The 27,062-nt window shown below is 48.8% G+C and overlaps 1 protein-coding gene across 3 annotated transcripts in view; it reads right to left on the bottom strand.

The window, feature by feature from the left end:
* Positions 1–27,062, bottom strand: part of SFXN5 (sideroflexin 5) — a 98,627-nt gene that overhangs the window by 8,208 nt on the left and 63,357 nt on the right. For all 3 annotated transcript variants that reach the window (XM_057401273.1, XM_057401274.1, XM_057401275.1), the window contains 3 exons: positions 23,467–23,582; positions 20,873–20,958; positions 11,724–11,841 (listed from right to left, as the gene is read on the bottom strand). In XM_057401273.1, the coding sequence (XP_057257256.1) occupies positions 11,724–11,841; positions 20,873–20,958; positions 23,467–23,582 (320 nt within the window). The remainder of the gene's footprint in view (positions 1–11,723; positions 11,842–20,872; positions 20,959–23,466; positions 23,583–27,062) is intronic.

Genomic DNA, 27,062 nt, shown 5'->3' with positions numbered 1-27,062 from the left:
GATCAAAGAGCTGTGCACCTGCTGGTGGCCTTCTCACCATCCTGCTTTGGCCACCTCCTTTTGTCTGGCACGCCAAGGTATGCAACTGCACCAGGGACTGCCATTCCCTAAGAGCCTGGGATTCCCCCCAGCATCACACTGCAAGGAGCAGAGCAGATGGGCTTTTCCAGCCGGGGCTGGGCTGAAGAAGCTGGTGAGCAGAGCCTGTGCACGCTGCAAGAAGAGGACCGTGAAGGTTGTGCATCCACACAGCACATCTACACAGCCTGGAGTCTGCATGCCATGGATGCTCCGACCACCAGCACCCACCTTCAGCTGCCTGGGCAGAAAACAAGAGGTTCTTCTCAGAGCAGGCCGGAAAGGGTCTGATGGTGGCACCACACGTACCCTGCTATGACATCTGTAAGATATAAAGTATGTCAGTGACACTGTTAGTGCCACAAGCTATTCTCACTCTATCACATCTGCTGACACCTCTGCACCGTCCCCTGAACACGTCACTGCTGTTAGCAAAGCACGACAGGCGAAGTGTCAGCAGCACCTTGGGTGCCATCAGGCTTCTGTATAGAGACGCGTAGGAATATTCCTCATGCTCAACAGATGTTTGGATGGAGATGTGCAAGTGCTTCTAAGACAGATAGCTACGAAGCTCAAGATGTTACTGCCCTCACCTTAAATGGGAACAACTGTCTCTGCCCTGAAGCAGAGCAGAAGAGTTTGTAGGATTTATGGGTTACTTATGGGAGAGTCATGTCCACCACTTCACTGGAAGACTTGGCAGTGCTAAATTAACAGTTGGACCTGATCATAGAATCATAGAATGGTTTGTGTTGGAAGGGACCTTAAAGCTCCTCCAGCTCCAACCCCTTCTAGTGGACCCCTTCCACTAGAGCAGCTTGCTCCAAGCCCCTGTGTCCAACCTGGCCTTGAACACTGCCAGGGATGGGGCAGCCACAGCTTCTCTGGGCACCCTGTGCCAGCGCCTCAGCACCCTCACAGGGAAGAGCTTCTGCCTAAGAGCTCATCCTGCATTATACGCTAGTGTTCAACCAGGCTGGAGCTGAGCACAACTGCCCCATGGCAATGAGCTCCCCTTGCCCAGCAGCACATTTGTTTCCAGTGCTCTGGAAGTGACTGATGAGAACAGTGTCAGGAGGTGGGATAACAATATATAACAACAAGGCTGCAAGGTAGCTCCAGCTGCTCAGCGTGTTCCTGCCTGTCTTGCAGCAGAGCAGCTCAACAGCCACGTTTCGCTCCTGTACTCTGCCCCCCATATCCATTCACTGCCCCAAACCAGTCCATCAGTGAGATACCAGCTCTAACCTTCCAGTTCCAGCATCCCTGTAACCCCCTTCAGATACTGGAAGCTGCTCTGAGGTCTCCACGCAGCCTTCCCTTCTCCAGCCTGAACAGCCCCAACTTCCTCAGCCTGTCTTCATACAGGAGGTGCTCCAGCCCCTGAGCATCCTCGTGGCCTCCTCTGGACTTGTTCCAACAGTTCCATGTCCTTTTTATGTTCAGGACACCAGAACTGCACACAATGCTCCAGGTGAGGTCTCACAAGAGCAGAGCAGAGGGGCAGGATCACCTCCTTCAACCTGCTGGTCACGCTCCTTTGGATGCAGCCCAGGATACGGTTGGTTTCTGGGCTGCAAGCGCACACTGAAAGAAGCCTCACAGGACATAGTGTAGACATTCTTTGGGGAACATTCAAGCCAATGGATGGGTGGGAGTCATCAGCCTACTTAAAATATGACTGAGAACCCCAAACTTGCACAGTTTAGTTGGGGTCACTGCTCCTCATTGGGATGCAAAGCATTTACAGAGACTTGAAGTTGTCTCTGCTACTCTTGAGTGTGAACATCATGAATGTGCCAAGTTTCCCTCTTGATGAAAATGAGCCATTAGATCCATTCTGGTAAGAAACCCTCAAGCAGTTCTGTCGAGGAAGAGAGCATTTGTTGCTGTTTGGTGAGAACATCAAACATCCTGCTCTTAAGAAGGAAGAGGATGACAGTTTTGCATTGGTATTGTGGGATTTAGGGGTGTCCTTGTTGCTTTAAAGAAGCTAAGGAAGTTCCTCAGGATCCCAACCTCCACCACATTTCCTTCTGTGAAGGACCAACAGCCTCACTAGAAACAGGCTGCTGGATCTAAATGATTTAAAAAGCAATTGCAGATGTTTATATATATACTTGTGCTTGGGAAATGGGATTAATAAGGCATTCTCTGCAGTAAGCAAGCATCCTTATGGCAGGCAAGTCTGGACAACCGGCCACCTTCCTTTGCTTGTATCCTGTATGTCTCACTTGGAGCAGTCTGAGGTACCATTGCTTCAGCTGAGCTTAAAGAACCCTCTCCAAACACACAGGAAAGGACCTATCCAAGCCTGTGCAGCAAGAGATAGGCAAAGACAGGCAACAGCCATGGAAGATCTGGGGATGAACCCAAGTGCACCAAATAAAGAGGCTGTTGGTGACCAAGAGGACTGAGTTTTCGGGGTAGAAAGAGCACTGAGTCTTTAGGGTGGGCTGGCAGAAAGAGAGGAAAGGTCCTGAATCGAATAAAGTATAAACCAGCAAAACCAAGGGCCCACAGGAGGACTGCACAGGGCAGTAGGAGACAGGGATGTCCATCTCCTGGAGCAGGGAAGGAATCCTTGGGTGAAGTGCTTTGGGATGAGCGGCTCTGTTTACAGTAGGTGCTGCTGAAAGGTGTCCTGAAGAAAGACAGCAATTAACAGGCCTGGAAAAAAAATGGCTTCTTTCCACAAAGTGCCTTTTAAGTGTGTTTTTCGGGCCACTTTAAGGGTTAATGTTTAGCTGTTTATCCGGAGTTGTCGGATGTCAGCTCTTTCTTTTGACTCCTAATGGCTTATAGCCATCAGGAAGGTGAAGCCTCCTCAAAAGAGATGGTGTCAGGAATGTTTTTCTATGCCCACCAGCACCCACACACCTGCAGGAGCCTGTGCTTGCAGGATGGATAGTTTACATACTTGAACCTGTATCCCAGGGACAGAGATATAAACATGAAACCAGATCCTGTCTGACGCCGCGCTGAAGCCCCTGGGCAGCACAAAGGGTTCCTTTCTCCCACCCCCCCACGAATGACCACAAATAACAGTTTGGTGCCAGCAAGAACAAGCTCTGCTGGGCCAGGTTAGGATTTTAGGGCCAGATCCTGTGAGGTTTTCAGCACCTTTGGCTCTCTGGTGAGCGCCGGTTGGGAAACAAAGGGCCACTCTCAGGAGCTGACTTCAAACAGCAGCTGGGTCACAAATCAAAGCCTCTGGGACAGGGAAGGTGAGAACAAAGAGCCGGGCTCCAAATCAATCAGAGCACTGCTCACTCGTGACCTGCCCCAGACGAGATGTCATTGAGCCTAATAATTACACCGTGAGGTGCAAACAGGCTGAGCAGTTGTAAACCTACACCCCCTCCAATGTTGCCTGGGGGCTTGTGAAGAGGGATGGTGGAGCTGATGCTCCTGAAGACCTGATCCTTCCTCTTCCTCTTGGAAAGAAGGATGTTTGTTCACAGAAGAAGTGACTGAGACGCCCCAACCCCAGCCCACTGTGGAGCAAGTCAATTCTGGGACATACATGGGTAAAAAACATCCCGAAATCATAGCAAGATAGACTGGTTTGGGTTGGAAGGGACCTGAAAGCTCATCCAGCTCCAGCCTCCTGCCATGAGCAGGGACACCTTCCACTAGAGCAGGCTGCTCCAGCCAGAAGAACCTGGCTCCTTGGAAAACAAGGATCTGCAAACCCTGCCCTGGCAGCTGGGGCAGGTAAAGGAAAACCTGCAAAGGGAGGGCTAAGCCTGAACACTTCATCTTCTCTTCTGCTCCATGCTCTCAGAGAGTGCTGGTGAGAGCAGGGAAGGAAGGGGGACACCAGGGAAGCAAATGGCGAAAGCACTCCTGTCTGAAGGCATGGGAGATGGAAACCTGTCCCAAAATGGGCTGTTTAGCCCAGAGTCACGTTCAAGTTCATGGCTCATCCCTTAGCAAGCAGCCTCAGGCCAGCTTGCCCCGCTCAGCACATTGCATGGTCACCATCTTGAGATGTACAGGTGAGGACTCCTGCTGAGTCCTGCATGAGAAAGGTCCCATCTCTCTGCTTGAGCTACTGAGACAGCAGAATTGAGCGCTAGGCACTGGTCCCACTGTGCTCTGAGCTGCTCTGGTGGCTTCATGAAGATTCGTGGCCAAGGCTGTGGTTTGATTTGGAGCAGGGAAGGATTTGTCACAAAAAGAGCTGGTGACACACACTTCAGTCTCCAGGCCTCAGGTCCAGGCCCAGGATGTCAGCAAGAGTGGGCTCCATGTAGGACAGATGTACTCTTCACCCTTCATTTTGTGTCCAACAGTCTCAGACACTTGAAGCAAAGGCTAAAGAGATCTTTGCCTCTCCACTGCTCAGTAGAGGCATGGTCCTGTCATGGTGCAGGATGATAAAGATTGGGATGGGTTGGAAAGGACCTTGAGATCATCCACTTCCAGCCCCCTGCCATGGGCAGGAACACCTCATACTAGACCATGTTGCCCAGGACTCTGTCCAGTTTGGCTTTGAACACTGCCACGGATGGGGCATTTACCATGCATTGACTCTCCTGTAATGCAAGATTACATTGGGCCTCTGATGTCAAAACTCAGCTCAGATTAGACCTCTAAATCATAAATCAAGTTCACATAGAGAGGTCCCAGACCAAAATTATCACACCACAACTCCCTGAGTAGAGGCAGAGCTGTTGCTGTGTGTAACAACATGAGCCAGAATCCGGTCTTGGGCTTAGGGACAACTGGTATGGCACAACCTGCATCCATATGGTCGAACTCTTCCCCCAGAGAGGGAGGCTTTATTCATTGGAAGCAGTCCCTGGGTCCCACCAGCATTAGCTGGGAAGCCAAAACTGATCCAGAGAGGATGCAGACAATCAACCAGCATGAACACCATGGGCCAGTGACCCAGCTCGTACTCACATCCTGTTGGGTTTAGAAGTATAGATGTGGTTTATGATTTCCTTAGGTTATTATTCCTTATAAACCATGGATTAGCAACTTACATTCGAGTTTTGTACAACCACATCCAGCCTGTGTGTAGTCATGGCACTATCATTCTGTTCCCCAAATATCACCTCTTCTCCCATCACTTTACTCTTCCAGGTGCAGGACTATACTCCGGAAGGAGCCACTCATTTGTCCTCCAGCCTCTGACAGGAATGAGTCCATCCTTACCAAAGAACACCAGATACAAACCTTGCTAAGCACCATCCTTCATCTGAAGGCCAGAATAGGGCTCAACACATTTCCAAATACCCCAGGTCTTCTCTCCAGCCCTACCTGAACCACAGCAACATCCAACCACTCAGTACCATGTAAATCCCAGGGGTTTCTGCTCAAGTAAAAAGTTTCATGGGCATTAAAGAACCATAGAATCACAGAGTAGTTTGGGTTGGAAAGGACCTTAAAGCTCATCCAGTTCCAACCCCCTGCCATGGGCAGGGATACCTTCCACTGGACCAGGTTGCTCCAAGCCCCATCCAACCAGGCCTAAAGAAGCTCACACCCATCACCTTTCCCTTTTAAGTTGATGTGGAAAATGAAGATACTCTTGCTTATGTCAAGTTACAATCAGTTACTTTGCTAGCAGAGAAACTAGAGCAGTACATAGGAGAGGAACCTCAGATGAACCTCTAAATGCTTCGCTAGTCAACGACGGAGCATTGCCTGCGTGTCAGTGTGAAACCAAACCTCCAGGGCACAGCTTGAATCTACTGTCGTCTTTGGGAGACACATACCACCTGCAGTCCTTAAGGACCTTGTGCCACTCCTTCCAGGACCAACCTCCATCCCAAGGGTAGGCTTTGACCAGCGGGCTCAGCTCAAGAAACCCTTGCTCAGAAGCAAAGAAATACCACCCAACTTCTCACTTCCCAAACATTTTTCCCCATGGCAGCTGGCGAATCCTTTCCTTTGCTTCTCATCCAAGTTGGACAAAATTACTGCAGAGAATCCCTCCTGCTCCCCTCCCCCTTTCCTTGTGCAATGCAATCCCAAGGGAGAAATGGTTTCATGGGGACCCCCTGCTGTCTTGCATCTGATTTCCCTCCTAAGTATGGTATAGGGAAGCGTCTCGAGGGCTATGGCTGTGACCTCCATACAGCTCTTTTGTCAAGTGCCATTTCATTAAAAAATCAGCCTTTTAACTGTGGACACATTTCAACCTCACCAAATCTGCTAATTATTGACAGTTGGTGAAGAGGAGATTTCACTTGTTCCTCCTGTTAAACTGCATCTAATTAGTAATTACTGGTTCACTGTCATCTTTACTGCAATAATCCCACTGCACATTGGCTCATTAACCTTTTGCTTTTCTAAAGCAGCCTGCCAACAAGATGAAGGCTAAAACAGATTGGAAAACAATAGCTCAGCCTTGGATTTTAGGCTGTTTATTCCCCTTGTCCTGGAGATCCAAAAGGAAGATTATTTGGAAGAAAAGGCTTTCAGCTGAAACCAGCCTCATTCCGGAAGATGGCTTGGGTTGCCCTAACCAGCAACCAAAGCCCTTTAAACTTAACCCATAGGGAGGGCATGTGGATTACAGCAAGTGGAAGGGTTTCTCTGCCATCAGCTCTTGCTTCAGCTCCATTTCTCACCTGGGTTTATCCTTCTTTATCAGCCCAACCAGCACATAGGGCATGGGATGAGGCAAGTTCCAGTGGCTTTGTGGCACCCTGGAAGTCCAAGAGCATCCTTTTGGATGCTGAAGAGATGAATGATGTGGATGAGCAGAGACCAAAGGGTGGAAAAAGGAGTGGAGCAACCCCATGGTTCTTTCTTCTGCAGCTACACTGAATTTCATTTGCACAAGTCCCATTTTCAGTTTGGAACTGTCACAGCTGTTTCTATTGGCAGTGCATAGCTGAGTAGGAGTTGTCAGTGGGGATGCTGTAGGATAGGCGGTTAGAAAAGAGATTCCCCGGGGGGCATGGGAGGCAGTTGGAGGTTGTGGGCTAAATGCATTAACTAGATGTTTCTCCTAAACTTAACAGCAGTGAATGACTTAATGCATATTGATGCATTTAGGTACTGGAGTTAACACTATATTGGGCTTAAAAGTGTATTTCTCAGCATCTTAAGTGTGTTTAGTTGCAAGGACCCATCTCTTCCTGGCTGACACTAGGGTTTTATTCCCATAAGGTGATCTTCAAAACCATAACATCTAGCAAGAAGCTGTAATACTGTTGCACTGTTGCAGTTATCCAAATGGATTCATGGAATTCCAGACCAGTTTGGGCTGGAAGGGTCCTTAAAGCTCCTCCAGCTCCAACCCCTGCCACAGGCAGGGGCCCCTTCCACTGGAGCAGCTTGCTCCAAGCCCCTGTGTCCAACCTGGCCTTGAACACTGCCAGGGATGGGGCAGCCACAGCTTCTCTGGGCACCCTGTGCCAGTGCCTCAGCACCCTCACAGGGAAGAGCTTCTGCCTAAGACTGAACCTAAATCTCCCCTGTTTAAGTTTGAACCCATTACTCTTTGTCCTACATCACTCCTTGATGAAGAGAATGTACAGATTGCATCCTTACAACATCGAGGTCTTAGCTACACTAAATACCAACCCAAGAGAAGCTCTGGATGCATTCACCTTCCCAGGACATGAAGGTTGTCCAGCTCCACAATTTTCATTTACCTGTAATTGGTGTTTCTACATAGAACCAGAGCCAAATTCCAGTTTCTCTTGCATTACTTTAAACCAAGTATAAGTGTGAAGCAGCTACAGCTGATGTGATAAGGTGGCTGCATTTATCTAACACACAGGGCTTCAGTTCTGCTTGAAAACTAATTGTAAGTTTAAGCCCCTTTAGAAGAGTGGATCAAAGGCGGCCAGTCAAGCTCCCATGCTAAAACAAGTGCTTAATAACACATCAGCTCTCTGTGTTTGCTCTCTGACTAAAGAAAAAGGACTGTGAATGTGTGATTAAGGGCAGAATTTGGCTCATTTACAATTCCTGAAAGGGCTGCTGCTCAGACCATACTCATATTTTTGGAACAGAACACGCCTATTACATCTTGTTGTTAATAATTTACTCCCTGGGTAGCGCTCATTATAACAGCATCATCTTAGACGTGTCATGTTCATAGCTGCTTCACATACTGTGTTTATGAGAGAAAGCAAATACACACATGCATGCAGAGATACACATGTATGTGCATAGAGAGATCAATGTTCCAACGCTCCAGGTCATAGAGTCATAGAATCACAGAGTGGTTTGGGTTGGAAGGGAGCTTAAAGCTCCTCCAGCTCCAACCCCTGCCATGGGCAGGGACCCCTTCCACTAGAGCAGCTTGCTCCAAGCCCCTGTGTCCAACCTGGCCTTGAACACTGCCAGGGATGGGGCAGCCACAGCTTCTCTGGGCACCCTGTGCCAGCGCCTCAGCACCCTCATGGGGAAGAGCTTCTGCCTTAGATCTAATTCAAAACTCCCCTCTAGTCTATGAACTTAGCTAAATTCATGGACCAGTGATGAGCAACCAAGAAGTCACACATTTTGAGAAATGCTCTTTGCAAGGAAACTCAGATTTCCTATCCAAGAATGTGAAGAAATGGCTCTGGAGAGATTGTTTCAGAGAAATCACTTGCTCTGCTCACTTCAGCATCTCCACAGTCACCAGCAATGAGATTTTGCAGGATCTCTTTATGCTCTTTATGCACACACTCACACAGTAATCCCAGAATCCCAGCCTGGTTTGGGTTGGAAGGGAGCTTAAAGCTCACCCAGTTCCAACCCCTGCCATGGGCAGGGACCCCTTCCACTAGAGCAGCTTGCTCCAAGCCCCTGTGTCCAACCTGGCCTTGCAAACATATTGCAAGTAATGAACACAAAAACCACTGGAAATCTGCTCACACCTGGCTGCTCTGGAGTCCTTGGCATCGACAATGTGAGGTCCAGCTGTGCAGGTGGAGCTACCTCCAGTTGAGCAGAGCTGAGATCCCAGTAGGTTATGAGCTCCACCACCAGCTGTACTGGTTTCTCTTCATTGACACGAGGCGTGGGCAGGGAGCCTCATTCTGTTTGATCTACTAATCAGCGCTGAGTCATGTTTACACTGCAGATAGCATTTCATCTGCTGGAGAAGGTCATTCTCAAGTGATGCTGGGTGGTTTCAGCAGTGCCTGATGCCTGCAATTTGAATATCCTTCTGAAGGAAGGCAGACCTTCATTTTCCTCGTGGGCTAGAATTCATTCAGCTCTTAGCAGCGACACAATTCTTCATGCTATGGTATCACATACTAGACATTATCAATTACGTGGCACCCATCAAGCTAAAATATAAAGTCCAAAAGACCTCGCGAGCTTCAGTTTTAGACAAACTAAGGCAACAAATTACTACTCTTCTAGAGCCCAAAGTGCTGAACTCTGAATAATTCAGACTCTGGTACTACAACTATAATTCCCACTGATTTCCTTAGCACACACTTCCTATTTCAGAGAAGTGATGCCTACAGAAAACATTGGAAGTGGACAAAATGCTGAATTCCAAAAGAGAATTGCAGGGTGAGTTTCCTGTCTATGTTGAATGAATGGTTTGGTTTGGCTCAACACATCAGCAGTAAGAAGGGAGAAAATACCCAGTGATGGCTGCTTAAGGCTTGAGATGACACCAAGTCTGGGAAAGTGGTAAGGAATTAAGAGCCCAGGTCACTGAGACCTCTGGACCACATGGTGCTGTGGAACAGAAGTTAATGAGCATCATATTATGGTCAAACACAGAATTCCCTCTGGGCACAAAGACTGTGTGTGCTTATGGCACGGGGCACCATGTGGGGGGGAATGGTGGCAATGCCCCTCTGGGGTAAATGAGGTTGGTTGTACCTCCCGTGGTCTTGCTTCCCTGATTATCTTGCAAGAAGATTTCCCAGGAAAAGCCTTCTGCTGAATGAAGCTCCTTTCCCTGGATATAGGAGCATAATAACTGGAGCATTCCCTGGAATAAGAGCATTCTACAAGCGATGCTCGATGCCCAGGTCTCCTTCAACAGAAACTTTGGACATAATCCAGGCACCCTGAACGGGTTTGAGACCTGCAAATACTCCTCAGTCTTTCATAACTAAAACCTTTGAGGAGAGCTTGGACTCACAGCAAAAAACGGATGGACAGGGAGCTAAGGTTGAGCTCACGCCAAAATGACTAACATGCTTCTGTGGATGTATGAATTCAAGCAGGCAAATCACATTGCTCCTGCAACTGGTACTTGTGCAACTTCTTACTGGAATACTGTGTCTGGTTCTTATGGAAGGGCTCCAAAAAGGATGTTGACTAATTAGAAAAAGTTTAAGGAAGAGCCATATGAATCATTAAAGCTTCAGAAAACACGTCTTTTAGCAAGAGACTCCAAGATTGAGACATATTACGTCTCTTAAAGAGAAGACGAAGGGACAGTTTTATCTCAGCCTGGAAATAGCTAAGAAGGACAACAGAAAATCTGTAACAGGTTTTTCAGTCTAGCAGACAAGTGTACAACAAGATTCCCTGGCTAGAAGTCATGGATAAACCCGTGAAATGAATTCCCCAGTGGAGGCTGGCATACCCATTACTGATCAACTCTTCGAGGTGACACGGACAGAACTCCAGCAAAGTCCTTTGCTCTGTTTGATAGGGGTTTTATCACTTGATAATAGGGACCCTCCCAGTAAAGGTACACACACACAGTCTGCAAATCTATCTGCTCCAAACAGTCAAAATGAATGGCTTACAAACAAATGCCCCTTAGCAATGTATTGAGCTAACTTGGGTAGATTTCCCTTCTGTTGCCTCTGTTCACCCCCAGGTTGTGCCTTCCCAGAGCCAGGCTAGTAGAGGAAAAGGCAGAAACCCTAAAAGAAGCTCTGGAAAGCACATCCACATCACATGTACATCCCAGGCTCTTTGCTTAATGGACAAAGACTTGTTTTCACTGTGTTAACCCCGAGGAAACGCCACTGGGATGGGAGAGGGTGAACAGAAACATGCTCTCTCCCATGGAGCTCAGCTCTGACTGAGCTCCTGTCCCCAGACAAGACAGGATGAACCCAGCTGGAGACTCAGAGTCACCCATCAGAAAAAACAACATCCCTTCACTTGTGATCTGATCAGCTCTGACCTGGGCATCACTAAAGGGGGACAGGATACCCACTGTGCTACACTGGCGATCAAGCAGGCAGGACATGATCTTCATATGTTTAAAGCCTCCACCTTATTGCAACCTCTTTGCTCCCTGATCCCTCGTGTTTTGATTTGTTCTCCATGTGGGAGAGGCCTGGAGCAGGTCACCCTTGTGGGAGAACAGTGGATGCAATGGAAGGAAGAAGGATCAGAGAATCACCCATGACCATCCCTTGTCTGTGAAAGGTGTATTTGCTGGGTGGAACAAACTCTGTTCACTTCCTCCTCTGTTTGCTTGGAAGGTACATCCCACCACATGGTCCAAACGCTGGTTAAAGGCATGGAAAAGCTGTGTGATATTAGTCCACATAATGTGCTAACAGGAGGGACTAACATAACCATCACTTGCCAAGTGAATCCGTGCTTGTTCAAGCAAAGAAGACAGCAACCAACTTCATCCAAACACAGAGGAGTCCTGATAGGAATGGGACTATTATCCAAGGAGGCAAACACACAGTGGCATTGCTGAGCCCCCCTGAGATATCCCACTGCAGTGACCAGACTCTACTGACCTCAGACATCTGTGGGAAGAGACTGATGGCCAAGGGGAGGGCCAGGCCAAAGGCCGCGAGGCACACAAGGCTTTGGACCGGGAGAATCATCCGGGGACGGGACCTCAGGAGTGATGTTCTGCAAAGGAAAGGCTGCATTAGACCATTTCATAGACCAGATGAGGGCATGCCATCATCAATGGACACCGGTGGTCACCAGGCCCCCTGGTGTCACTCTCTCTAACTGGTCTAGGTTCCTTCTCAGTAGGTCAGCAACGAGTTCACCCACAAAAGATCCTGAGTCCTGCATATGGAGCTTTTAAATCCGCTGGGGCTCCACAGCCCACGCCAACCTACATTAAATCAGGATCGTTTCGCACACGCTTCCCCCATTTCAAACCATCTCGACCTCGAGTAAATGGCACAGAAGGTGATCTTGCCACACGCAGGTGTCACCTGCATTAAGGCTTTGGAGACTACACTGAGTGAACAGAAGGAAATGAAGTTCTGGAGAGATAATGTGGACTTTGTGGCCCTACCAGCAGCAGTACTGAACAGGCACACAGCTCTGTTAATGGGGTAATAAGGTAGCAAACTTGACAATACCTTAATTTGTTAAAAATCAAAGCTCTGTGGAGTCAGTGATAAGGATGTTTTAACACTGCTGTCCCCAGGAGATATTTATGAGTTGCTAAGAGCAAACACTTTCAGATACCTGCAAGGTTAGGTTCTGATAATGACCCATTAGTGATCCTTCTGATGCCATTAACACCAAATGACAGGGACAACATTTAGCTGACTTAGGTGGCATGTTAAGTATATCCCAGGATAAAAAAACCTCCCACAGTTAAGGAGAAACATGTAATGGGTTTGTTCTGAAGCTGTTTACACCAAAAGGACCCCGTCAGCCAACTTTCCTCTACCAAACTGAAGCAGCTGGGAACAGAAATCAACAACTTGATAGTGAGTTTGGTTTGAATATTCAGTTTATATTAGTGATGTACAGCCAGCAGACTTGGTGCTGGGTCATCAGCAAAGGCCTTAGTCCCAGCGTGCATCCCTCCCCATCCTCACTTGGGTACGTTGGGTGCCAAGCCCAACACTGACCCAGCTTCAGTGAGCGCTTGAGCCCAGAACCCCCCCGTGTGCTGGGTGCACCCCCAGAGCGTGAGCAGCAGCTCAGGGAGGGGATCCTGCCCCTCTGCTGTGCTCTGGGGAGACCCCCCTGCAGTCCTGATCCAGCTCTGGGGCAGCAGCACAAGAGGGACGTGGAGCTGTTGGAGCGAGGCCAGAGGAGGCCATGGAGATGCTGCGAGGGCTGGAGCAGCTCTGCTCTGGAGCCAGGCTGAGAGAGCTGGGCTGGGGCAGCCTGGACAAGAGAAGGCTCCTGAAGGGGAGACCTGAGAGCAGCTCCAGTGCCTGAAGGGGCTGCAGGAAAGCTGGAGAGGGGCTTGGGACAAGGGATGTAGGGACAGGCCAAGGGGAATGGCTTGAACCTGCCCAAGGGGAGACTGAGACGAGCTCTTAGGCAGAAGCTCTTCCCTGGGAGGGTGCTGAGGCGCTGGCACAGGGTGCCCAGAGAAGCTGTGGCTGCCCCATCCCTGGCAGTGCTCAAGGCCAGGTTGGACACAGGGGCTTGGAGCAAGCTGCTCTAGTGGAAGGGGTCCCTGCCCGTGGCAGGGGTTGGAGCTGGAGGAGCTTTAAGCTCCCTTCCAACCCAAACCAGGCTGGGATTCTACGATTCCGATCTCAAGGACACTGATACCTCACAGTGTCCTGCCATCAAAAACGGGCCAAGATCTGCTAGTTTCCACTGGGATGGTAGCACAGGAGCTCCCTTTTGGCCCACAGAAAACACAATCAGATTACACCAACCGCTAAACATCACTGTGGTTACCATCACCAGGGATGCAGAAACGCATTCCTAATGCAGCATGCACCTTTCACAAGGTGCCCACCAAAGCCAAGCCGAGGAGCCCTCCCCACACCAGGGCAAGCCACCAGCCTGCTCTGGCACACGTAGTGCTGCAGGCACCTCTCCCCAGATTACCTCAGCCCCCTTCTACTCCACGTTTACTGCAGGCTACAAACATGCACCTGATGGATTCTAACGGAGCAGCTGATGTGTGGGAACTTGTTACCCTGCTGCACGGTGTCTGTGTGTCTGAACATTCAGACTCCTCACCCTTCGCTAGCAATGCTTGCTGAAAGCTGTCTTCATCTTGAGAAGCTTTGGGGGAAGTGGGGAAGGGAAACAAGATCCAGAGCCTTAACTCCTCCAATACCCCAGCTCCTCATTAATAAGCTCTCAAGACGGAGTTGATCCTACCCATTTGTGCTGTGAAAGCCAAGCTTCTGTTCTCCAGTATTCAGCTGCTTTGCACAGAGCATGTTCTAACCCAAAAGCCTCCTGCAGAAGTCCACAAGGATTTTGTCTGAGTCAGGCAAGCAGGTTACCTTGCTCTGTGCTCTTTAACAAACGCAACATTTGGGAATTGCCATCAATAAGCTGTGATCACCAGCCCCTGGGATGCTGACGGGTAACTCTCGGAACTGATTTATTCCCCTCCTTAAGCTGTTGTGAGCCATGAGAGCCCTCGCTGGGCAAATCCTATGACCAGCATCCACCCCTAGAGCACAGTTTAGAACCAAAGTGTCACTGCTTATACCACCCCTGACATCTTAATTTGGAAGCTGCACCCTCTTTAATTACCGCCCTGTTGGGGACCTTATAATCACCCAAGGCAAACCTCAACCAATTTAAACTGATCCCAGGTTCAGCCCCCAGGTGTGATTTCCAGGAGTGCTTCAGACTCAGGCCAGTTCAAATAACAATGGCCAAGCTCTTAATTAAGAAGAGTTATGGCTTGATTTAAAGAGGAGAGGGGATTAATTAACACATGTGGTGTAATGTCTTAATTGGGCTTCAGAGCCTGGATTTTGTGTGGTTCAGAATAAATGATTCATAATTAGCCAAAAGGTCCAGTTTGCTTCTGGCCCTCGCGCCTTTGCTCTCCCTGTGCAGAAGAACACGACGTTAAATATTGGATGCTGCCTTTTGTTAGCTGTCAGCTGCAATCAAAACCCAATCAAGCCCCCCGTTGGAAGTGAATGATTAGAGGTCTGCAAAGGGTTTCATTGCAGAGTTTTCTGGGAGATTAAAGATAAATAACATTAATATCCATTTGCTGAAGAGTGAATTAGTCTACAATGCTGTCCTGGGTGCTCTGACAAAGGGTTGGATCAGGGAGGTGGAGATCCGGACCTTTAGATTCCCCCCAACAGCCCAACTTTGCTGTTGGCATCTAAACCAGACAGCTTTATTCACAAGAGCAAACACCATCTTCCCCTACCAGTAATTCTGCAGAAGTACTTGAAGCTACTTTCATATGAGAACATGGACTCATATGAACTTACGGACTGTCCCCATGTACACAGGACAGGACTGGCCAAGCCCTAGAGAATGAAACCTTGGTGCTCAGATTGAAGCACCAACACAAGACTGAAGAGTTGGCACCCAGAGAAGGTCTCATAATGGGAATCTGCAGGAAGACAATAATACAGATGTTTCATCCTTCCCAGTTTTAGAAGCCAAATTTCTGGCACCAGTGGTCTGCTTACTGTAAGTGATCTTAGTGGTCTCCTCATGTAAGTGATCCATGTTTATGCATCAACCTTTGGATGGCAAAGAACATGCATTTTTGCAATACTTCATCTAATCCCAGCCTGGTTTGTGTTGGAAGGGACCTTAAAGCTCCTCCAGCTCCAACCCCTGCCACGGGCAGGGACCCCTTCCACTAGAGCAGCTTGCTCCAAGCCCCTGTGTCCAACCTGGCCTTGAACACTGCCACGGATGGGGCAGCCACAGCTTCTCTGGGCACCCTGTGCCAGTGCCTCAGCACCCTCCCAGGGAAGAGCTTCTGCCTAAGAGCTCATCTCAGTCTCCCCTCGGGCAGGTTCAAGCCATTCCCCTTGGCCTGTCCCTACAGGCCCTTGTCCCAAGCCCCTCTCCAGCTTTCCTGCAGCCCCTTCAGGCACTGGAGCTGCTCTCAGGTCTCCCCTTCAGGAGCCTTCTCTTGTCCAGGCTGCCCCAGCCCAGCTCTCTCAGCCTGGCCCAGCTTTCTCCTTCCTCTCTCTTTTTAGCTCTTTTTCCTAAAGGTTTGTTTCTTTACCCCTTCAAAAGCCCCTTTATGGCCATTCCTTCTGCAATTTACCCTCACAAAATGTGCCTAACAGACATTAAACAGGCAGCAACACACTGGGAAGCCTGTGGCTCACTAATGCTATGGAAGACTTCCTGTTATGGGATACACCTAAACCAGCTAGACCTTCGGGATAACATTTCCATATGCATGAGTGTGCATGTACGTAGGTATATCCACACAACACATACTTGTACAGACAGTACATCTGCTCCTCGGAGACAGTGTGTTGTAGAGCTTGTAAATACACCTTCATTCAACTTTCATCACATTGTTCATTAGTGGCTTCAATTTTGCATAATTTGGCAGCTGCCTCTGGCGTTTTTCAAGAGGTGCTGTAATTTATTCCATATGGAAGTCAGTTGCCACACTCAAAAGGAGTTATCGGGTTCAGTGAACCAGAGCTGTATTTGTCTAGAAAGAGGTGTCAGATGCTAAACTCAATCTGACAGGAGTTAACCAAAGTCTCCCAGCTGACAGATTCTGTGGGGTTTCTGTAGTGTTTGCTATAAACAGGTTCAAAGCTAATACATACATTGCAAGACGATGCTGGCGGGGTAAGGAAAAGTGATGGAGATGAAGCTTGGGGTGCCCCGAAGCATCCCGAGCAACTCAGTGCCTTCAAAACCCCTCTCTGATGTGCAAACAAACTTCGGGGTTGTCCCACCCCATATCCCACTTCTTCAGAGAGCCCCTCAGGTCCCTCTGCTCTCTGCAGAGGGTCTCTTTGAGCTTTTCCCACTTATTTTGGGTCAATTTGGGAATCCTGAGCTCTTCCAGCAACCAGCAGCTCTGTTTGCTGCCCCGGCCAGCTTGTCCTCACCAAGGAGCATCTCCCGCTCTTTGCTATAGCCCCAGTGCCCCCTCCAGAGGACACAGCAGCTGCGAAGCGAGCGTGGTTGGGGGGATTTCAGTGCTTGATTGACACCATTAAAGAAGCAGTTTCAATGTTTACTCTGGAAACAGCCACAGCAGTTTAAGGTGTCGCTGCTGGCAGCTGCTTGAGTTTAAACAAACCTCAGCGAGGCTTCAGCCGGACGGAGGCACTTTGCGCTTCCAAGCGGGAGAAGCACCTGTGGGAAATGCTCTGGAGAAGGGAAATATGCCCAGGAAAAGGAGGTCCAGGAGGGCCTCTTCCCTATGCCCCTTTCCGCAGTGGAAACCATGGTTTAAGCGGAAGGAAACAGCCTTCCAGTACCACAAAGCCACGGGCTGAGCGCTGGTTTATCCTTTGGTCATGGTTAGACTGACTTAGCCAAGCCAGAGCAGCTCTGTAATGGTTGATCCAGCCCGGGAGCATCCCGATTTTATGAGTTTTACAGGAAAACAGCCCCGAAAACAACTGCTGCATGAGGATGCTGACATGCTGGGGCAGCTCTGCTACAAGACCAGGATGCTACGGACATGAAGAAAGAGTAGAAACACTCCTCTTTTCTGGGCACAACTATTCTGCTCCCCTCTTCTTTCTTGCCCATTGTCAATAGTTCCAGGTTTATCTGTCCTCCATAGCACCACACAGTCAGCTCTAGGGCCTCATCTAGCCTGATATACATGAGCTGTTGGAGCCCATCATCAGACCTTCTGCTGTGCTTCAGACCCCTTGAGGCTGCTCGTACTGGGAGGCAGAGAAGAAACTTTAGGATGAGCAGATAAGAAGAGCTTATGTTCTTCAGTCTCCACTGCCATTAGCTCAATGTGCCCACAGCAGATACTGCTCATCACTACTTGTCCATCACTTATGCAGACCACATGGATCAAGTACCATTGGGTTTGGGCTCTCCCACCACAGAGCTCAGCCTACAGGGGAACCTGAAATTACACTTACACATAGACCTGGATGGCTGACACATAGACGGGCTCAATGATGCAAGGAGTTGGAAGCTGGACAAAGACTGCTGGAGAAATCTTGGATGATGGCTGGGAGACACCAGCCCCATACCCCAGATTTCACCATAACCACCAGACAAAAGGATTCACAGAAGCATCCAAATGAAGGCAAAAGTCTGAGGGACAAGAAGTCCAACTTAGAGTCATAGAATGGTTTGGGTTGGAAGGGACCTTCAAAGCTCATCTAGTCCAACCCCCCTGTAATGAGCAGGAACATCTTCAACTAGACCAGGTTGCTGAGGTCTTCATGCAGTGGATGTAGCCATCCCCATATCCCTGTGATATGGCAGAAACTAATGAAGTTTCCATTGTCTGCTCCAAAGTCAGCTACATCCCATAGAGGCGTCGTCTTCATCTCATAGACGATGCAAAACCAATATTTCTCCATATTAAAGTTGCCAACAGGGATATTATTTATAAAACCTCAATGAGAATACATCTGCACAAAATAACTGACACCGTGTTCCCTGCATGGCATATGCGGGCTCAAAATAAACATGGATTCTATATGTTAGCTGCTTCAACAGAGCGTCCAAGCAGCAGGAAATGCATGAAACATGGGGAAAGAATGGAGCTCAGCAGTGGGAGGTAACATTGAATTCCTTGGAGAGCAGAGAAGGCGGCCCTGGGAGTTAAAATACACAGCAGGCAAAGAGACGAGGGAAGCCAAGAGAGCTGAAAAAAAAATGGCACAAGAGACGAGAGAGGCAGCTGGGGGAGTTAAAACATGCAGATGGAGAGATGGCTGAGAGCGAGGAAAGACCTGGATCCAAGTGGAAAGACGGCGACCAGGAACTGGCCACTTAAAATAAACTTTTCCCCTAGGGAAGGAGTTATCCACGGGTGGGAAAACCGCTGCTGGGAGCAGGGAGGGTGCTCCTGGTGCAGTGCAATTCCCCACACACACACACACACCCCGAGTGCAGCGCTGGCACCCACAGCCACCCCGGCCTCAGCGCAAGGCAGGAGAATCGCTCTCCTCCTTCCCCACATCCCCAAGTGGGAATGACTTAGGAGAGGATCCAGATTGCCACTTCTGATTCCAGATCTCCAAATAATAAGCCGTCACTCTCGTCTTTCTCATTATAGACACTGTAAGGATGTCTATAAATAAGTTGATAATGCATTCCTTGCTATGACTCCCATGAAAAACACCCTGGGCTAACTCAAATTCTACTGAACTAAAAAAAAAGTTAAACTTTTCACCAAATGCTCCAAGTTTTTCTCCCAAAATGAGGTTTCACCCCTGCCTGTGCCCTCCAGTAACCACTTTAAAAGATACATGAGTTGAGACCCGGACTGAGAATCCTTCAGCTATGGAAAGGGATGCTTTTCGCATCAGATGGATGCTTTCATGTCCTACAGCGGTACCACCAGCTTCAGCTGCATGGCCAAACTACACCCCACTCCCTATCCCTGCTGTTTCTCACTCACAGGCCTCCAGAAATCCAAAGGGAGACCTTAGAGCAGCTCCAGTGCCTAAAGGGGCTCCAGGAAACCTGGACAGGGGCTTGGGACAAGGGCCTGTAAGGACAGGCCAAGGGGAATGGCTTGAACCTGCCCGAGGGGAGACTGAGATGAGCTCTTAGGCAGAAGCTCTTCCCTGGGAGGGTGCTGAGGTGCTGGCACAGGGTGCCCAGAGAAGCTGTGGCTGCCCCATCCCTGGCAGTGCTCAAGGCCAGGTTGGAATCTACCCCTGCTCCTTGTGTGTCAACAGCAGCCATCTCCAGACAGCAGAAGGTGTTACCAAGACTGTGCCCTGCTGCAAGGAACCACCACAGTCCCTTTGGAAAAGAGAGGGAAAACAGTGTGTTTTAGCTCCAAAGAGCTGAAAGAACTTACTTTAGAGCTCCCAAGACAGAGTTTGATGCCCTGTTTCTCCCCACATCCAGGCCATGGGAGGAACTGACACTTAGGTGCTGGATGGATACCACACTGTATCTATATATTTAAATGCAGATGCTAAAAATCGGTGCCCAACTTTACAGAAGCAGCTCCAACCCTTCCCTTCAGGAGAGAAAATTGCCCAGGGGTGTTTCTACAAGGATAAACAAGGCTAAAAAAGTTATGGGTCAATCCCTAACCCTACTAATTGCTATTTACATTGTCAGTGGAGTGCTTTAGAGCAGCCATTACCAACAGCTTTGTTTAGAGAGTGCTTCCAGCTTGGCTGTCAGGACAAAGGTAGCAAGCCCTTTAGCATCCCCATCTTTCAATGCACTAATCAGTCTCCAGAGGCTGGCAAAGGTGATCCCCACCTCATGGATCATTCATGCCGACTGAGCTGCTGATGGGTGTCCTAAAAGAGCCACAGGCATCCAATAGATCCAAAGAGGCTCAGAGCATCTCTGGGCAGAGGAGAAAGAAGTGGTGCTGGAAAGGAAGGTGGGAGACTGGCCAATGGACAGAGCAGTTTGGGGGGTTTCCTATTAAGAACTCTGATAGGAGATAACTGGATATGAAATAATAACCCTGCCCTTTCCTGTCCACTCTCCTAGTACTGAGCAACCTGCTCCAGCGGAAGGTGCCCCTGCCCATGGCAGGGGGTTGGAACTGGATGATCTATCTTAAGGTCTTTTCCAACCCAAACCACGTTGTTATATGTGATTCTATGATATATTCTTCTGAGGAAGTCCGAGCCACAGGAGTTCAAATAAGGCCTAAGCAAGTCCAAAGGTGGCCAAGGGGGTCTGGATGTGGTGCACGGTCAGCAAGTCCCTACACTCCCTATCTGGCTGAACACAAGCCAAGACCCTTTAGTGTCACCCCATGTGGCAGCTCTAATGTTTGCTAAGGAGAGGACTGAAAACTTAGGGATACTTTTCCACTGAATTCAGGGAGTTTTGGCTCACCCTGACCCTATGGAATAGGGTTATGCAAGCTGATGGGGACTCAGAAAGATGCTTTCAAATAACAGCATCACTATAACACTTCCAAAATGGTCAAAAATGATGAAACACAAACATTTTAATAAGCAAAATATAGTCTTTGATGCTTAGAAATATCAATGCATAACATCAACTGTGGCTCTTTTCTCCCTTCCCATTGAAAAAACCCCTCTTTGTATTACCCCACACTTACTTTTCCAGTATGGACATTATAATTGGAGGTAGAACCAGTATAGGCATTGGCAGAACCACTCTGGTCAGGGCTGTTTCTAGCAGTGCCTGAAACAGGAAAACAAACAAACAAAGCCAAGACACTTAAAACCCATCTCAGGATGTACCTGGGCTGAGCAAGCAAGACGTGGACACAGAAACGCTTTGGCTGGGCTGTCCTGTGTTGATGTGAATGAATGCACCAACACATGCTTTCAACAGTGCTATCAGCTATTGGGATACAACCTCTTTTTGCTCTGTTGATAGAAACAAGAGGCTGGAGCCCATTCCACAAATGCAGTGGAATAAACAGACGCTCAAGAGCTTCCCTGATTTCAGTTTATGTGACCAAAATGCTCAAACATCCCATCTTATCCCACAGAATGATTTTAAACTGAGAGACTGAGATGAGCTCTGAGGCAGAAGCTCTTCCCTGGGAGGGTGCTGAGGCGCTGGCACAGGGTGCCCAGAGAAGCTGTGGCTGCCCCATCCCTGGCAGTGTTCAAGGCCAGGTTGGACACAGGGGCTTGGAGCAAGCTGCTCCAGTGGAAGGGGTCCCTGCCTGTGGTAGGGGTTGGAACTGAATGAGCTTTAAGGTGCCTTCAACCCAAACCAGGCTGGGATCCTATGATATTTCTACACAACCATGTTAGTGCTGCCTGGAGAGGCAAAACAGCTGCCTGGAAGATGCTGTGAGGTGTGATATTCAGCTCCTCCCTCGACTGAGATTTAATTTCAGTGACGTGCTGGGGGACCACAGCACCCTATTCTCTGCTCCAAGATTTGCTGCTGCTTTTTAATCACTGGGGGTTTATTAGGAAGCATTGTAACACATAGTCCTCTCTTCTCCCAAGAAGACACCCAGCTGTGGAGCTATGGTTGTCCATCCACCGGTGCTTTCTTCCTAGTGAGATAGATACACCAAGAAGCAGCAAACAGAGCAGCCTGATACATATAAGTTACCCTGAAATGAGTCCGAGAGAAGATCATGGTCACTCTAGCAAGGTGCAGGACCACCACTGTGTCTTCATTTCCATCTTCCAACCACCTTTGCCAGCACCCAACTGGGATGCTCCAAGCTCTGCAACCACGCACGGGGCTTTGGCAGACCCAGGCAGAGGACACTGTGGATTTTGGATGAAAATGCTGAAGATCATGCAGTACAGCCAGGCTTGGGAGCACTCAGTCCTTCCAGTCTAGGATTAGGTCTCAGAGAGGCACAGATGTATTCACTGAGGCCAAATTTTACATTACAAACCCCAATACTAAGCTATTTAGGAAGAAGCATTGGGATTAGATGGCAGCTGGGCAGAACTTCTCAGAAGTCCCATATTTGATGTTTAAACTCCACCTAAACCCCATTTATAGAACCTGCACTTTGACTACTTCTTTTCCATGTTGTTTTCTTCCTCTCAACCATTAGGATGGAGAGGGGAAAGCTTGGGTCCTGAAGCCAGTTACTGGAAGTGGGGAAAACTGGCTCAAGTAAGTATCTCCAAGCCCTTCAACAGATTGTTTTAATCTCCCTGTTAAACAACAATATGGAGAGATATTAGAGATCTCCCATTTCTCGCCGAGGACTGTAAATCTGTACATTAATTGCTGTCTATGAAGAGCCTTAAGAGCCTTGGACAGAAGGAGCGAGAGAAATGCCAAGCATTATATTATTAACTCCTCTGCCTGGGCGTGTGCTTTGGTACATGCTTTACATTTCAGATTAAAGCCCACTTGGAAACAACATGTCTCAGACAATCAGATGATGCTCAGAAGACAAAACTATGTGAGGATGGAAGAAAAGGGGATGACTGCAGGCAGATGGCAGCGTAGAGGGTTACAGGGGAAACCAGACCAGGTGTTAGGATGGGGATAACAACATCTGGCTACCCTCCCAAAGCTTTGTTCATGCAGTTTTGACACGGCGAGGGTTAAAAAGCTACTCAGCTCCAAAATGAAGTCTTCCTCATTTAGAAAAAGGTGTAAGTTATCTTCACTTCGTATTCAACATCAACAGCTTACATGTTTCCACAAAGAAATCCTAAGGCTGTGAAAGCAGCGGGGTAGTACAGGATCTTCCTGATGTCAATCTGCACCCTTCCAAACCATCAGGGTGAGCTGAATTTGCCAGCCTGACATAAGCCTGTGTCCACTGGCACACTCTGTTTGGCAACTACACAACTGCACGTGTGGGTACAATGCAGGCATTGAGTTTTGATGTGTCGTTCTCATATCATATCATATCATCCCAGACTGCTTTGGGTTGAAGGGACCTTAAAGCACCTCCAGCTCCAACCCCTGCCACAGGCAGGGACCCCTTCCACTAGAGCAGCTTGCTCCAAGCCCCTGTGTCCAACCTGCCCTTGAACACTGCCAGGGATGGGGCAGCCACAGCTCCTCTGGGCACCCTGTGCCAGCACCTCAGCACCCTCACAGGGAAGAATCCTTTCCTAGCATCTAAATCTCTTCTATTTGCAGCTCTTCCAAGCCATCCGCTCCTATGGCTGTGGGATTTGTTAAGCCTGAAAGCCAGTTGTGTCCGCGCTCCCCCAAGCGCCCACCAGGAAGCTCACAGGTACATACGTGTTTTGCAGCAATCCTGGAAGACCCGACAACGTTTCCATTACTGTCCAAAACATCAATTCCTTCTTCCAGCTCCGTGTGCCTCATCAGGACAACATTGCAGATATTGGCACTCGCTGGGGATGAGAAAAGCAGGATGATTAGCAGCACGGGCCTGGTCAATACCAAATGGCAGGCTTCTGCTCACCGCGACAGCCCTTCAGCTTCGCCTGCCTCAATCTGCCGAGGAGTTTCTGCAAGTCAAGGAGCCACTTTTACACCAAGACTAAGATGTGATTCCCAAGAAGAGAATAATAACCACGAGCATTTCCTTTTCCTCGCAAAGGGGTCTGCTGCCACAGTCAGAAATGTATTGATGCGAAGAAACACCAGTTCCAGAGGCTGGTGTTCGCACAAGCTCCCACCCTCCATAGGGATCCTTCACCCATCACATCAATCTACTAAGTCAAACAGGTCCTTGCCCTGGGCTGCCAGTTGACTGCTGGTTGACAGCTGCCTTGTCTTATGGTGCATCCCAAAGCTGGTTTTAACTCCCTATCCTAGGCCAGCAGATAAACTCTCCTTAAATAACGGGTTTTAGCAGGTATGCTGGAAATACATTGCAAGGGATTCCACTCAGCAACGAAGGTGAACTTAGATCTGAGCTCTTCAAGGGACAAACTTAGGGGTTTTAATCAAATAGGACACAGTTGGGTTGGTTCCATGGACACATTTCCCATTAGTGAGGGTCCTGCTGACTATTTGTCCTTATTTCATGTTTTAGGGGAAAAATACCTCTGTGGGCTTAATTTGGAGACCTGTTTCTTTGCTTTAACAATATTGATCTGAATTATAACACAAACCGGGGGGGGGTTGGATCTGCTTCCCAAGTGGCATTTCCCACATCTCAGCCCTGCAGAGGTGCGAGCAGAGCTGGGCCCTTCCTGAGACACCCCCCCCTCCTCACCCAGCCTGTGGCTTCTCTACCCTTCTCAAGATGATCCCAAATTCTCCTCCTTGAGAAATGAGTTGGAGATGTGAAACACCTTTCCCAGGTTCAGCTCCTCTCCGGGCCTGAGGCACTGCTTCCGTTTTCCATAGCAAAGCTGCTAATTCCTATAAAACTTGAAGTTTGGATAAACTGGCATCTTCCTGCATCACCCCCCTCCCCTCCCCAGCACATTTTGTTGCAAACTTTCCAACCAGAACTAATACAAACCCACTGTTGCTGCAAGTACCACGGCTTCCAAAAATGTGCTTCTGCACTGCTTGATGGGTTAATATTCACTAATTAATCTCAATTCATGTCATATAACAAATGTCTAATTTTTTGAGGGTGGTGGGTGGGTGAGCCCTATAGCATCGCAGCTCGCGGCAATCAAGGCTGATTTGTGGTGACAAATGCTCCTTACACTCGAGAAGAAGAGGAACATACACACACGCACACTCTGTCTCTCTCTTTAATATTCGAACTACCAGACCACTCTTCCCATCTATCAAAATATCTGTGTTACCAACCCTCCAGCTCCTTCATCCTGGATGCAAAAGCAAGCAGGCAGCTCATTTAAAGGGAGTTTAGCCCCCCTCCTTTCTCATTTCTCTTCTTTAGCACTCACATGATGCGTCCTTCTAGCTATCAGTCAAGACTGAACACATGAAACCATGCCAGCAGAGATGCTCTGGCCGAGGCAGGATGCATCAGAACAAGGCTCACGTGAGACTCATGATGGGGTGTGCAGATCTGCTGCTTCTACCACAGCTGGAGGCTTCTCCAACTCACTGCATGTGATTAGGGTTTATAGAATCCCAGACCAGTTTGTGGTGGAAGCAACCTTAAAGCTCCTCCAGCTCCAACCCCTGCCACGGGCAGGGACCCCTTCCACTAGAGCAGCTTGCTCCAAGCCCCTGTGGCCAACCTGGCCTTGAACACTGCCAGGGATGGGGCAGCCACAGCTTCTCTGGGCACCCTGTGCCAGCGCCTCAGCACCCTCCCAGGGAAGAGCTTCTGCCTTATCTCTAACCTGAACTTCCCCTGCTTCAGTTTGAACCCATCACCCCTTGTCCTATCACTGCAGTCCCAGATGAAGAGTCCCTCTCCAGCATCCTTGCAGCACCCTTCAGATGCTGGAAGCTGCTCTGAGGTCCCCACACAGCTTCTCTTCTCCAGCCTGAACAGCCCCAATGTTCTCAGCCTGTCTTGACCCAGCTGGATGGAGACCACAAAGCTTTGATGCATTCCTCCAATTCTCCAGCTTCTATCCACCGAGCTCAGCCCAGTGAGAGGGATGCAAGGAGGAACCAGGGCTTAATGGTTGTGGAGCGAGAGCTTTACACCAGCTTTTTCAAGTAGAGAAAGTGAGATTCTGCCCTTATGCAGGGAGCTGGTGGGTCAAAAGCAATGGGAAGATGCATCCTAATTAAACAGTTTGTCCAGGTCTGCAAACCAGTAACTCGCAGCTTTCAAAACCCCACAGCAGCAATTAGTGGGAGGATTCCTGATGTCCTGGCACATAATGAAGCATGAGAGTACACAAATAAAATAAGCACCAGAGAATTAATTACAGGCTAAACAAATTAATTACGGGTCCTCAATCAATGCCGCCACAAGCAGAACCTCTTTCTCCTTGCACCTTGGGATGGAAGTAGATCAACCCTGTGGCAAAGGCTTCCCACGTGCACCTGTGACTCAAACCCAGTCTTGTGCTCACCTCTAGTGCCCTTCTGGTTATAGAAATCATAAGAAAGCCAAAAGCTTCTAAAGAGATATTCCAAGGAAGCTTTGGGAAAGCAATAATAACATCCATAGATGTGCAAGCAACGTGCTCAGAAACAAGATCAAGCGCAATCACTGACCACAATCCCCATCACCTCCTGCTCTGCAGGCAGGGCAAGAGGCTGTTTTTCAGGCAGAAAAGGGGAAAAACCCCAGCAATGCAGGAACTGAAGGTTGGAGGGTCAGAGCAACCAGCTCTCCATAATACAAGGAGTAAAAAGACCAGTGAAACTGAGAGCAGCAGGTAGGTGAAGACGCTCAGCATCCTCAAGCAAAGCTCTGAGGATATGGCCCTTGCAAAGGAGAAAGCTTAAAGGGAAGTTTTGCATTAACACAGTTGAAAAGCGACCTGCAACAGGGAGCAAAACCCCTCTGATCACTGATTTCCTCCATGCTTGGACCATTTTTGCACCATCTTTATAAACAAATACATTAAAAAATCACCCTAACTCCACTGGTGATTTCTTCGTAGCCACAATAACTCACAATAGACCTTGCCCCTCAAGGCTCTGTCCAACCTGGCCTTGAACACTGCCAGGGATGGAGCATTTACCACTCCTTTGGGCAACCTGTTCCAGTGTCCCACCAGCCTCAAGGCAAAGAACTTCTTCCTTATATCAAGCCTGAACTAATCTAACACTCTAACTACAGGCTTCAGCAAAGGATGAGTCCAGCATGTCCCCTCCCTCCAACATGGAGCAGTTTGCTGCTAAAACACAGAAGGGTTTATTTTGTGCTGCAATAAGGCAGCAGCAGCCTTAATTCTTCACACACTTCAGTCTTTTTTTGATCAGCAGCTCCTAGAAATCTGTATATTCAGAGGAGGAGCATTTCATTGCATTTG

The sequence above is a fragment of the Pezoporus wallicus genome, unplaced genomic scaffold, assembly GCF_028554395.1.
Source record: "Pezoporus wallicus isolate ANWC-B61680 ecotype Strahan unplaced genomic scaffold, APGP_CSIRO_Pwel_v1 contig_8837, whole genome shotgun sequence".
NCBI lineage: Eukaryota > Metazoa > Chordata > Aves > Psittaciformes > Psittacidae > Pezoporus > Pezoporus wallicus.
The sequence above is the reverse complement of the archived record's forward strand: the minus strand, read 5'-3'. Positions and strand labels throughout refer to the sequence as shown.